The 14186-nt window shown below is 33.8% G+C and overlaps 2 protein-coding genes across 2 annotated transcripts; both read left to right on the top strand.

Annotated features, from left to right (window-relative positions):
• LOC18610064 (inositol oxygenase 1) lies at positions 1536-4527 on the top strand. Its single transcript, XM_007045518.2, has 11 exons — positions 1536-1862; positions 1971-2109; positions 2539-2620; positions 2718-2922; positions 3073-3132; positions 3244-3296; positions 3437-3559; positions 3687-3756; positions 3861-3939; positions 4033-4114; positions 4214-4527. The coding sequence occupies exons 1-11, from the start codon at positions 1832-1834 to the stop codon at positions 4238-4240; spliced, it is 951 nt and encodes a 316-aa protein (XP_007045580.2). The 5' UTR covers positions 1536-1831; the 3' UTR covers positions 4241-4527.
• Positions 6251-13902, top strand: LOC18610063 (aldo-keto reductase family 4 member C10). Its single transcript, XM_007045516.2, has 4 exons — positions 6251-6454; positions 6544-7430; positions 8710-8964; positions 13242-13902. Exons 2-4 carry the CDS (start codon positions 6864-6866, stop codon positions 13500-13502), a joined length of 1083 nt encoding a protein of 360 aa, XP_007045578.2. The 5' UTR covers positions 6251-6454; positions 6544-6863; the 3' UTR covers positions 13503-13902.

Raw genomic sequence — 14186 nt, 5'->3', positions numbered from 1 at the left:
AAAAAGATTATGTTTTTAATGTTTATTATTTATTATTTTAATTGTTTAAAATTGAAAAGTAAAATTTTATATTAAAAATTATAAATTTATTCAACTTATATTTTTGTTTTATATATAAGAGTAATTTTATCAATTTACATTACATTCTCAATAAAATACTTATAAATTAAACACTACAATGTAATCATTTCAGCATTTACATTCTCTACAATCATCACTTTCCCTTATTATACCAAACACTGTAAAATTATACTATTACCAATCACATTTTCAACAATTACATTCTCAACAATTACATTTATAACAATACAATAAACGGAACCTTGGTGGTAGGAATGTAGTGAAACCAAAGAGACCAAAGGTTGGAGATACTTCACAATCATTGATAATTGATTGGTACAAGGCAAAATTACAAAAAAACAGTTAGATTGACAACTTGCGTTGGCATATACATTATTAAAAAAGTGGTATTTTGGTACTTTGATATATAAATATATATTTTAAATATTAAATGGACAGATGTGACATTAAATATATAATTTTTAAAAATTTTAACTTTTTAAATTAAATATACGTATTTTTTAAATTATCGAATTCTAATAAAATTAAACTGTTAAACCGTTTCGAAATCTCTGCATAAACCAACTCAATCTAAAACTTAAATGGCTTGAAATCTCTCTTCTCCACAGAAAATGATATAGAGTGCTTGAATATGTTGAAGACATAAAAAATAAAGGGGTGCTTGATCCCAAGGTCCAAAAGGTAAATAGCAAAGAAAACGTGTTGAAATAGAGTCCATAGACCACCATACAGTCTCCTTTGTGTGCATTCCCCATTCCTTGTGCCCAATGCCCAACATCATCATGATTCTATTAAATTTATAGCATATCTTATGTAGTACACATAAATAGAATCCATCAAGTCCATTCATATCATAAGTTATATCTGTTATATATATATATATATATATATATATAATTTGATTCCTCTTTTTCTCGAATTTATGAAAAAATCAAAAGTCTACGAAATTCGATGAAGATATTTTCTTCATGTGATGGGATAAAAGTGGTAACTTATATAACAATGAAGTACCATTGAGATCAAACATGTTAGTTCCATTGTTAAAGTTATTATATTAATTTAAGTAGTATCGGGTTTGGGTTTTTATCGATGATTTATTTTTGATGTTATTCAAATAAAGGAAGCAATTTTCGACGTATACGTCATTTAGGAAGAAAAGTCATTTATTATTGTAATAATTTTAAATTTAAATTTTATATAATAATAAATATATGATATAGTTGGGAATGTAATGTAATTAAATGGTTTTAGGTTAAGCACCTAACGGATTAGGAGGGAGGGTACATTTTTGTTCTATGCCACGTCAAGTGGGTCCCAGTTGGAGCGCATCAACCGTTTAAAACACTGCAATCTGAGTCAGCACTGACTAAAAGAAAGGCCAAACTCCGGTGCGATGGGTCCCGCGAGAGGACATGAGGCAAAAAAAAAAAAAAAATCGTAAACCAAAATGTGAGCCGGTTGCCAGCTAATCCACCCAAATACAGTGCAGCCTCCCAGTTGCATGGCTCTGCTGTTTCCCGAGACCTTTAGGCTTAGTTTTTTTGCTTATTTTCATGCAAGGACATATTAAGTGTCCTTGGCATGAAAATATGGGAAGGAATTGGGATAGTCAGAATTCTCAGGGAAGGACTTTCCGGCTGTTATAAATACTCCTCCCTTTTTCAACTTAAGATGCAACCATTGCTTGTGTTTTCCTCTTTCTTTGCTTTCTTTTCGTTCTGATCTTCCCCTTCAGTTTTGATTCAGGATAATGACTATTCTCATTGAGCAGCCTGAGTTTGGTCAGTTTTCTTTCTTTTTTTTTTTTTTTTATATTTCTTCTTCTCTCTTTCATTAATAATGTCCTTGATGATCTTGTCTTAATTGGGTCTTTTTTTGTTTGGTGATAGAAGGTGGGATCGGGGAGAGGAATAAGGGTCCTGTTGATGAGAATGAATTGGTGCTGGATGGAGGATTTGTGGTGCCTGAGACAATGCCTGATGAGGGATTTGTGGCCCCTGATACCAACTCTTTTGGTCACACTTTCAGGTCTTGCTCTTTGCGTTTCTGCCTGAACTCATACAAAATTTCTGTTTGACAATGTTGTTTCCTGCTGCAAATGAATAAGAAAAATGGTTAAGAAAAGGAAAAAACACAAAGGGTTGACTCAATTGATAACTTTGCCTATGACATTATGGTCCTAACTGCACAAATTTTTTGTAAGCACATCTTTGCCTACTTTGACTTGGAGATTTATTGGACAAACAGAAGGAGACATTTAGATCTTTTTCAATTTTTAATTTAAATTTTACTGTAGCCAAATTCATAACTGCAAGACCTAAACAATAGATAGAGCCAAGGCCCAAAAAAGTCTCGGTCTGATTACCCTTTGATTTGTTAGCGAGAAAGGCCTTGAACGGAGGCCCAAGTTTTCAGTCAGAGGCTCAGAGCTAATCTGCTCCTGTTAATGCAAAACAGAGATTACCATGTGGAAAGTGAAAGGCAAAACGGTGTTGAAGAATTTTACAGAACAAATCACATTAACCAGACTGTTGACTTTGTAAGTGATTTGCCTAACTGGTTTCATTTTCTTACTGTTGAAATAAAAATGAACAAGGAAAAATGATTCTAAAAATTTATACTATGTAACTGAGCAGGTGAGGAGGATGGGAGAGGAATATGGGAAACTGAACAAGGTGGAAATGAGCATCTGGGAATGCTGTGAACTTCTTAATGAGTTTGTTGATGAGAGTGATCCTGACTTGGATGAACCTCAAATTGAGCACCTGCTGCAAACTGCTGAAGCTATTAGAAAAGACTATCCAGATGAGGATTGGCTGCACTTAACTGGCCTTATCCATGGTATATGATGTCCTGTTACAATACTCTCATTTGACTGATTGAACTCCATAATGTTTCCTACTTTTCAAGGCAAAGAAAAATTATACATTAAATACAATAATTTAAGTAATTATTTCATTTATTTTAAGTTTATTTCATTATATGTTGTAGATCTTGGAAAAGTTCTTCTTCATCCTGCTTTTGGGGAGCTTCCTCAATGGGCTGTCGTGGGTGAGTGCCTCCTGCTTCTCTCTCTTGTCTTGCTATTTAAACTGTACATTTAAGACAGATAGTGTTTCCATTATTGCACCTACTAATTACTGATGATTGCTGTCATTCCAGGTGATACATTTCCTGTTGGATGTGCCTATGATGAATCAATCGTTCACCACAAGGTCAGTACTGTGCTTGAATCTGTACCATGAACATTCATATTATCCACAGATTGTTCTTTTTTATGCTCATTTCAGCCACTAGAATTATTTCTGATTTCCATGTTGCTAGTTTCTAACATTTCTTGGGCATGTTCCTACAGTATTTCCTGGAAAATCCAGACTACAAAAACCCTGTCTATAACACTAAATATGGGCTTTACTCAGAAGGTTGTGGACTTGACAATGTGTTGATGTCATGGGGGCATGATGACTACATGTACTTGGTATACTTCCAAAGACATTTTCGAATTTTTTCTCTATTTATTTCTGTTTTTATTTACTGTTAACTGTGTCATGCTTTCATATTCCATGTTTAAATGACGAGTTAAATTTTGTTATTCTATATTTCAGGTTGCTAAGGAGAACAAAAGCACTCTTCCTTCAGCTGGTCTATTCATCATAAGATATCACTCCTTCTATGGTAAACAGTAACCAGAATGATTCATTTGTTTAGTGTTATCAGCTAAAATGACATCATTCTAACAAATTTGAAATACCTTTTGTTGGAACCAATTCAACTTGCAGCTTTACATAGGGCTGATGCCTATAAGCACTTAATGAATGAAGAAGATATTGAGAATCTGAAATGGTTGAAAATATTCAAGTAAGAATGTACCCTTCTTGTTGTTTAATCAACTCTATCTGAAGGGTAGATCATTTTTATCTAAACATTTCCTTCTTTTGCTGTCTTTTGCAGCAAATACGACCTTTACAGCAAGAGCAAAGTCCGCATAGATGTTGAGGAAGTCAAGCCATACTACTTATCTCTGATAAAGAAGGTAAATTCCCTTTTCCAAAGCCTTTAATCATCAGGATAATCACATATAATTCTAAATTCATTTGTTCTAAAATACTTTAAACAACTCTTTTCCATGCAGTACTTCCCAACCAAGCTAAAATGGTGACTTTGGAAGCAGGAGCATACTAGTAATTAGCAGCATAAAGGACAGGACCAGTCAGGATGCATGAATTTCTGCTGTGTTCTTTTGTGTTTGATCTTTCTTTTCTCTTCCTATTTTTAGTAGTAAAACGGGGTTACTAGAGAGAGTTGGAAGGAGGGAATAAAAGGGTGGTTTCTATTTTTAGTAATGTTTCGGTTTTCTTTTTTATTTTTAGTAAAGAAATGTACTAACTGCTTTGCCTTCAATAAGACTTAGATTATATCTATAAATCCATCTTCGTATCTTCTTCAGCTGATTTATCTCTAATGGCTTTGTATGTGATTAGGAAAGACCAGAAATGGGAAACAGGAAAGGAGCTTCACATGTTCCTACATGATTGCTTCTTTGTTTTGTAGTGAACAACAGTCAGGGGATCATTGTTTCTTAGTCTCCTTTCTTCTTATGAAAACAAACAAAGAAAAAAAACCAAGAGATTCCAACTAAAGTTTCTTGACTTGTAGGAAATGTCATCACTAGTAGTTAGTGATCTTAGAGTATCTTAACTCAATTATAAATAATGATTTTTAATATTAAATTTTAACTTTACATATCATTATTTTTGTTTATAAATTACTAATAATTATTAAAATCCATTAATTATTTTAAATATGATTTTAAAAAATTTTAATTTATTTTGTTACAATTAAATTAAATTTTTATTAATAATAAACATAAAAACAAATGAAATGCAATTCTAATGCTTCCATGTTTCTTCTTGAATTATCTTTACTAGCATTATAATTAAATATGAGTATAGAACAATAACATAAAAGAATTTTTTAAAAAAAAATTAAAAAATCGTATGTGACACTTATCCCCGAATAAAAACAAATGAAATTATAATGAAAATTTGATTAGTCATAATAAAAGTTTAAGTCCTCGTAATTCATGAGTATTGAAATAATTTGAGGGAAATTTTTGACCTTTATCCCTCAAATGAAAATTTTTAACTTTTAAAATATGAATTTCAGTCATTTTCCATATCAATATCAACATGTTTAAATCCCCTACCCTATCTATCAATACATTCACACTTTGAAAGACTAATGTATTTATCTATACCTAACCAAAACCTGGTAAAACCAACAAGTGGGAAAAAATTTGGCCTCCTACCTAAAATAAGCCAATGGGTGTCTTTACTTATTTATTGACATTTTAATTGTGCTTTAATTGTCTTTATTGTCCATGGCTACTGTAGCTATGGTCAGCAGCTGACAAATATGCACAAGGTGGCGTATACTACAAAACAAAGTTAACAAAAGTTGATTTGGTAATGGATTGTTAGCAAGCACCTAGAAGCTCAACAAGTAAACCTGCAGAAAAGTTCTGATTGTTCAATATTACCTAACATTTTTTATGTTTTTTTTTTTTAATTTTTGTATGTATTATTATTATAAACTTGAAAAAGACTTGACAACTATTCAATGTAATCAAATAAAACTATCATTATTGCTTTGAACTGATTAAATTGATTAGTCTTGGAATTGTATCAAAATGTACTTTGGTTTCAGTTTCATTACCATTAGGGAGCTGTCCCTAGTGACCTAGTCTCCTCCTTTGTTAGAACCTACAAGTCATAGCACAAGGAATATTCTCATGTTGAAACCTATAGCTGTAACTTGAGCACAAACCAAAATATCTTTACAAGAAAAAAAAAAAAAGATTTTACTGACAAGAAAGAGATCTTAGAGAGCACTGTCCAATGACTGTAGTTGTGAGTTTGGTACTCGGTAGGTGGCGGGTGGGATTTTAGACAACCCCTTTGTTTCAGTTTGGTCCTTCATTTTCCCATTTTTTCTTTTTGTTTTTTCCTTTATATACCATAAACACACACAATAGTATTCAAATTTTCAACATAATAATCTAAACAGTACTATTATAGATTTGACCATTTGTCTTTTGTTTTATTCTAAAATAGATATAAAGATTGATAATTTGATAAATATATATATATATATATATATATACACACGCTCCAGGCTATAGGTAAAGGGTATTGTTTTGTCTCTTGATGGGGTGTTTTAGTTTATAAGTTTATTTTGCGTCCCTGTGTTGCCGTTGTTGACCATGACCCTCTCTTTTGAAGTTTAGCTGTAATATTTTATATATATTTTTGCATACCCACAGTGGAAAAAAAAGGCCTTGGCTTGTTGGTGGTTGTGGTCTGAATTTTTTGAGGTTTGTTTATTCGTTTGCTTTTGTTTTTTTATAGATTGGTTTGGTTCAGTGGTCTTTATGATGAATGATCAATTTTTGGTTTCTTTCAGATTAATGGATAAACAGAAGCTGGGTTCTTTTTCATTTGAAGTAAAGTTTTGTTCTTTTGGATAGAGAGTGTTCCTCTGGTCTTGTGCTTATCAGTCTCATTTTTGCTGATTTGGGTTGACTTGTTCTTGAGATTTTCATTAGTGGGTTTATGGTTTAATTTTCTCATCTGACTGCAATCCTGGGAATTTTTTGGGATTTTGCTTTGTTTTGTAAGTTAAATACCAAACATAAGTAAATACAGTTAAAATTGTTGGAAATTTTGGGGTTAAATCTTGCCCCTTCGTTAGTCTTGGTTGGTGGGTCAAGAAGATCAAGGAAAATGAAAGGAAAAGCTGGGACTCCAGGGAATTTCTTTGTGTTGAATACTGGAGCTAAAATTCCTGCCATTGGGCTTGGAACATGGCAGAGTGGAGGAGACCTCTGTGTTGATGCTGTGAAGACAGCATTGTCGGTTGGTTACCGCCATATAGATTGTGCACATCTCTATGGAAATGAGATTGAAGTTGGGGAAGCATTGGCTGAAGCCTTCAAAGGTTCTTTGAAAAGAGAGGATGTTTTTTTGACCTCTAAGCTTTATTGCACTATGAATTCACTGAATAAGATTGAGAATTACGTTAGGGTGTCTCTTAAGAATCTTGGAGTTTCCTACTTGGATCTTTATTTGATGCATTGGCCTGAGAGTTCAGCTTTTGGAGATGCAACTGATCCTCCTTCGAAGTCTGGGAGTGAGCATAGGCAGTTTTTGAATCGGTTGAAGAAGGTATGGAAGGCCATGGAAAGCCTAGTCGAATTGGGTTTGGTTAGAGCTATTGGTGTCAGCAATTTCAGTGTTCATCAGATCAAAGAGCTGCTTAAATTTGCAAAAATCGTTCCTGCAGTTAACCAGGTTTGATAGATATCACACTTCTGGAATTTGAATTTATTCTAATTTCAGTAATTCTTGCATAAAACTATTGTCCTTTGCATTGATTTGTTCCGAACTTTACTGTAAAGTAAATTCATAGCTAGTTGGAGAGCCAGCCACAAATTTCTTTTGAATTATCATGTGATGATACAGTCTAATGGTCTTTTGTTCTTGCACCCTGTTTATACATTTAACTAGGGGAGGTTTTTGCATCGGTTCTCTTCTCGATCAAACTTTATTCACCGGTTAGGAGCTTAGAGTCAGAGAGCTCCAGTACCTTGCTATCACAAAACATAAAAGAAAATGACTCTCTGCAACTTTTGAGTATGGATCTGCAAAACTTGAGGCAAACTTTATTAGTTGATTCACAAGCATATTTGTTTACGTTGTTGTTGATTTTGAAATTTTGATGATTGGTAGTTACTTGATAATCACAGTTATTGAAAGTAGAAGTAACCTGACAGTTTGTATCCTGTATGGGTGATTTTAAAGTCATATGAAAGCACATCGTTGTGTTTATCCCGTTCCTTGTACCTTGAGGCATGTATTTTACTGGGAACTCTCTTTTGGACACAGTGCCTTACTGCCAGAGTCTATCTTTGATTAACATGTTACCTTCCGTATAAAGTACCGAGTTCTTTGAGGGTATGGCATAGATTTGTTGCTAGTACTAGAAAATGTGCCTTTACATGAATCTTTTCCAACTATAATTTCGTGTTGTCAACCAAAAATATGCTTCATTTGATTGACTAGGTTAGTAGCTGGTAATGTCTCTTGGCAACATACCACATACATAGGACCAATGGACCACAAAAGAAATGCAGAAAAGGCTTCCTAAATTGTCTGCCTTGAAGTTTGACCAAAATGACTCCATCCATTTTTCCTTTTAATTAACTTTTGAAGAGATGTATTTTGCATCAGATAAACATCTGTTCTATCTTTCATCAGTTCTTTTCCACATGCGGTTCTATATTATGCCTTTCCTTTTTTAGTAATTTTGTCTTTTCTATGACTAGATATCTTCTTTGCAAATTTTTGCTCTTTCAATTGTTTTGCTGTTATTAAAATAGAGTGTTGGAATATTAGGCTCAAGTCTTATGCCCACAAAATATGTTTATCAACGAATCTTGTAATCCTTTTCCAGAAATAGATTTTTATTCTTCTCATTATTATTCCCTTTTTCTTTTCTTTTATTTAAAAGATTACTTCTGTAAAAGTTCATCAATGAGGTCTAGAATTAATTTGTTATTGCTTTTAATAGGTGGAGTTGCATCCTTTCTGGAGGCAAGATGAACTGGTGAAGTTCTGCCAATTGAAAGGTATCCATGTATCTGCTCACACACCTTTGGGAGTACCTACTTCAAGTCCTGGAGTGTCTGATAGTGGATCAGGTGGTGAAGATGAACCTGGAACTCCTCGCATTTCATTTAGGAGGTCTAGATCGGTACATGGACCGATGCTGAAGTTGTCAGTTGTTGGAGAGATAGCAGATAGGCACAAGAAGACACCTGAGCAGGTATTTTCTTTTATAACCATATCATGTCTATTTTTGCTGAATATGTACAATACTAGCATTCTTTCTATTTATTTCTGACCTTAAGCAGTCTAATGAATGGTTTCAAATCTGTAGACAATATGTTAACCTTTTCATCCCATCTATTTAAAAATCAACACTAATGATCCTGGTTTCAGTGAAATGGGAACTTTATGAATTAAAAAGAGGAAAAAAGAGTAGGACTCATAGAACAACCCTTTGAACATTCAAAAATTGATGTAAGCAAAATAGCTAATATATTCTTTTATCCTCCACTTGTTGTCAGTCCATGGAACCTATGTAGAATGCTGTTATTGTTTCTGAATATCAAGACTTTCTAAGGTTGGTAAAATTGCTAGTACATATATAAAGGAGATGTAAGCATTGATATTAGACTATCCATATCTATGTTTTGGTGACTCCTAGTATGAGCAATAAGTGGAAGATACAATCACAAATACAAAATGCACTATTTTTTTATTTTTACAAATGCCTAAAAGTGCATGAGTGTTTAACTGAGGCTGTAAACTTTATTTAATAGGAGTACCATGAAATGTAAATAGAAAAACCTTTAAATACTGCCACATTCTCATGAATTGCCTACAACTACAAGCGAACATTTTAAAGTGTTAAACTAGGGGTATAGTTGAACTATTGAGCTCTTTGCACAGCAGGTACAACAGCTCAGTTGGAGCTCATATTTCTCATTAATTAAACAAAAATTTTAAGCTTGTTTTTTAAGTAATTGAGCACAGTTTGATCAGTAGGTGAGCTCATCTTGTTTATGATTAAAAATAAGCTTGATAAAGAGCTTGCTTGACCCTATAATATAGTGTATATAATTTATGTTTGTCTGAATTTTTAGGGTGCATAAGTTTAAAGCACAGTGATAACTGAATATTGATCAAAGTTACTGAAGTACAGGTGGCCAGCCACCACTATTCTAATCCATCACTTTTTTGCTGGTCACTAACAGCTGTCTTGCTTGGTGTCTTTTAACATATTTTCACCATTTTTTTACTGTTGTTGCATCATGAAATATTGCCATGATAATGGCTTTTGGGCAGAGTGCATTTTCTCAATAACTGATGTTGAAAAGTTGGTAAATCTTTGAAAGGATCAGGAAAGTATCGAAAGAGTTAGCCATAGCAATATGTTCTTGGAAGAAAAGAAAGTTTCTATCTCGTAGGCATCACTTATATTCATCAATGTGTTGGATTTTACAAAATAGTTATCAATTTACAAGTCAAGAAAATAGGCAAGGAGCATAGAGCAAGAATAAAACTAATGGGTTTTCTCTGCTTTGAGAACCTTGATGGCATTTCACATCAAGTAAAATGTAAGAGGAAGGGGAGAGGACAGATACTAGTAAACCCACTCTTGACTGTATGTTTTATGGTTAAAGTTTTTTTAATCTCTGGGCAAGTATTATGTTGTCAACTGCTTAAAAGTTGGCTTTATGAATGATTTCCTTTGTAACCAACCTTAGATTAAAGCTTGAGCTTACCTCAGGAGCTTAATAAGCTTCTTCAAGCTGAGTTTCAACAGCCAATTTTGAACTCAAAACGAACTTGTATGGAGCTAAAACTTGGTAAATTTTAACCAAGCCAAGTTTGAACAAGACTTGGATTGGCTTATTTAATTTACACTTTACACCCTCTAATGTTTGGCTGAAAAACTAAATGCGAACATTCGGAGTTACCGTATATTGGGAAAACAGTTGATGAGGCTACCTCAAGCCACATGTGCTTGGCAAATTTGATCGCTTTCTATTTGTAGCATGTGTTAATAATGCATTTATTATGTTCAAGCTGTGATGCTCTTAACGAGAAACCTGTGCAGAGTGCAGACAGTGATCACCATAATATACTCAGAAATGTGCAATTGCACTAGCAAACTTAGTTATGCTCCTTGGATTGTTAAGAGTTAATTTCCTTAAGGGGCAGAAAGAGCATATCTTCTATATTACTTCCTGTGACCATAAAGAGCAATATCTTTGTCATTGGTACATCCTCAATAACTAGTCAGGAAGCGTATCTCATTTGCAAAGTGCTAATATTAGGCATGTCTTCTTGCAGTTTACACTTATACCCATAGCTATACCAGAGAACCTCCTCCCAACCTCCTATACCCAACTTTCCATCACTTTCCTTTCCTCCAAATCTATTGAGCTGTGGATTAAACCTTATTGGTAGGCATTAAAGTTTGGATAGATTTACTTTTTCCCACTAAAGACATAGAGATGGCAAATGCAATGACTTTTCACTAATTTCCTTTGTTTCAGAGGAACATAATTCTAGAGATAGGGTGATTGTATCAAACTATCAATCACTATCTCAAATTAATAAACAAAAAATATGTTGAAATTTTCTCTTGGTCAGTGATACTTACAAGGCACACAGGTAGTAGTAAGAAGATAGATTATAGTTCTGTAGATTGTTGAGTAGTGTGCATTACAATGTTAAAATTTTTGGGCAGATCATTACTGAAAAATGCAGCATTATGTGTTAAGGTTGGTAGATACTGGTAGATGTTGCAACTTGAATGAGATTATGTGCATATAACACCCTGTTAGGTTACTAAGGTATTAAATGTATTTGAATCAATTTTTTACCGTAGCTTGTCAGGCCATGGGTGTTTCTACTATCTTTCTTCTATGGGACTGGGAATTTGTTTTGGATGTCTAATTGAGATTGAAATCATGAGTCAAATCTTAATTTTCTAAAATGAAAACTTAGAATAAAAATCTGATGGAATCATAAAATTACAAATTCTTGAACTTAACTACAAGTGGCTTTTATAAATGTTAACAAATAAAACACATTGAAAAATGAGACTTATTTTCAAACATTTGAACGGTTGTTGGCCTCATATGCATGTGTTTGTATTTGCATTGTATATGTGTGTTTCAATGTTATATATGAGCAGTATTTACTACTATATTTTAATGAAAAAATATAGAAAGAAACACTGAAGCTTTAGACGCATCTTTTTGACCAAATACCTCTAGCTTCTATGTGAATAATTTGTGGGGAGAATCAAACAAGTGAGGAAATGATATGAGGATAAAGTTTGACTTATACCTATCAACTTGAACGGAAAATTATATAAAATCACTACTAGACTAGCAACATATCCATAAGATGAGCATAGCTAAAATGGGGAATGTTGCAGTTAATGTTTGCCTATGCAAGATAAGGCAAAAGAAGAAATAAAATTATCCATATGGATGTATAGGTATCACCAATTGAGTACAAGTTAAGGAAAAATTATTTTAATGGTGTAATTATGTGGAATGTAGATCTGTGAGTACTAACCCAGTGGCAGGAATGATTTAAGTAGTAAGAAATGAGGGGAGGGGGAAGAGCTGAAGATCATGAGTAGAATAAGAAGAAAGGATTTGCCATTTTGGGTCTTTCAGATGCTATAACCTTAGAGATCAAGCAGAATGGAGAAAAAGATTCAGAGAGCTGTGAAATTAAGGTTGGTTAGGTATTAATAGATTCTATTAAGAAAGCATATTTAGAGTGGTGATTCTTCCCTGGTGATTCTTCCTATCACCAGACAGTCAACACCGGAAAATCCAACAGAAAGTGTATGTAAGAAAAAGATTAATCCTATATGAACCTTTATAAGGTCTTTCTTTTGGGGAAGAAAGAGGCAGGAGGTTGTAGATGGATAACCAATTGATAGCATTTTAACATATTTACGTCTATTACAAAATGTGAAGTGAACTACTCGTGTACATGATTGTCAGAGGGTTTTCTTAACATCCTCATATGATGGTTGTGGCTGAATATTGCTTCTGATCAGTACCTCTTAGCCTAGGATATTTTATGCATTTAGAGCTTCACGTGTATGATACCGTGTGCTTTTAGCTAGCCAATGCATGGTTTCTTAACCAAATACCTTGCAACTGCAATAATTCAAATTTATGGGTTAAGTTTGAAGTATTGTTTTTATAGGGCATTTTGGGATCACAATCCTTTATGGTAGAGCAATTCAATGATAATAACAGGCATTTTTATCAGCGTAAATACTAAAACTGCCACTTGTAGCCTGGGGGAAACAAGATGTAACCGCCACATTTAGCATATCTGGATTTATCTAAAACAAGAATTGGCCCCTCCAAGATGTACAGTTCATATATTGCCCTTAAAAAGCATGATATGTTTCCTGTCCTATTGTGCGACCTTTTTAAGTAGTATATCAGTTCTGATGGCTTTAAATCATGTCGGTCTGCTTTTGCTCCTTTGTAGGTAATTCTGCGGTGGGGGTTTCAAAGAGGAACGAGTGTTCTACCATGTAGCCTAAAGCCTGACAGGATAAAACAAAACATAGACATCTTCAATTGGTCTCTATCAGATGATGAGTGGAAGCGCTTGAATCAGATTGAACCCCAGGTATGTTTGTTCGGAGACGGTCCTCTGAACAACCTCTCAGACAGAGGCCTCATGTTTGGTAGTGGCCCCCTTCAAGCTGTGCGCGAAATGGAAGATGACGCGGAATCCAACGCCTAATACATGTGAGCCATGATGTTTTTAAGATAAATGCCCCCATTTTTATGTTTCAACAATGTCATTGCAGGGTTATAATATTTGCTGATGCCACCCCTCCATTGTCTGCAATGGCTTTGAATTCGTGGATGATGAATAGAAAGTCAAAGGAAGACATTATTATTTGATTGTAGTGGCAACGTTTTTCTTTATGAACCAAAAGGGTGTTCCATATATTTCTGCAAGCGTGTTTTGTATGTAACATCATGAAATGTCAATTATCAAATGAAAATTGTAACTTCTGTTATAGTGATTGCGCACAAACTTGGTTATGGTTTGCACGTAAACTGTAGTTTGTGGTGGCCATGGTTGAATTACAAGCTACTTATCAAGATAATCTAATTTATTTATGATTTTGGTGGGATCATGAACTCCATGGTTAGCACCATGACTAAGCTATTTGTAAGTGGGATAAATGAATACAAAACGTGGGGTTTTTGTTCCCTGTCGCACTACACATAGCATATCAAACAGCTCCAAGATTTGCTTTGAGATTAGCATGTAGTCCCAGTCCCATCTAAACAATCTTCAGATTATATGTGTTGATAATTCTTTTCAACCATGACTTAAATTCCTATAATAACCCTAAAATCCCAGCATAATTGTAAACCTATTCTTACAATATATAAACCAATTTGCCTTATATTT

This window comes from Theobroma cacao, chromosome 2 (assembly GCF_000208745.1).
Source record: "Theobroma cacao cultivar B97-61/B2 chromosome 2, Criollo_cocoa_genome_V2, whole genome shotgun sequence".
NCBI lineage: Eukaryota > Viridiplantae > Streptophyta > Magnoliopsida > Malvales > Malvaceae > Theobroma > Theobroma cacao.
This window is presented reverse-complemented; position numbering and strand designations above follow the sequence as displayed.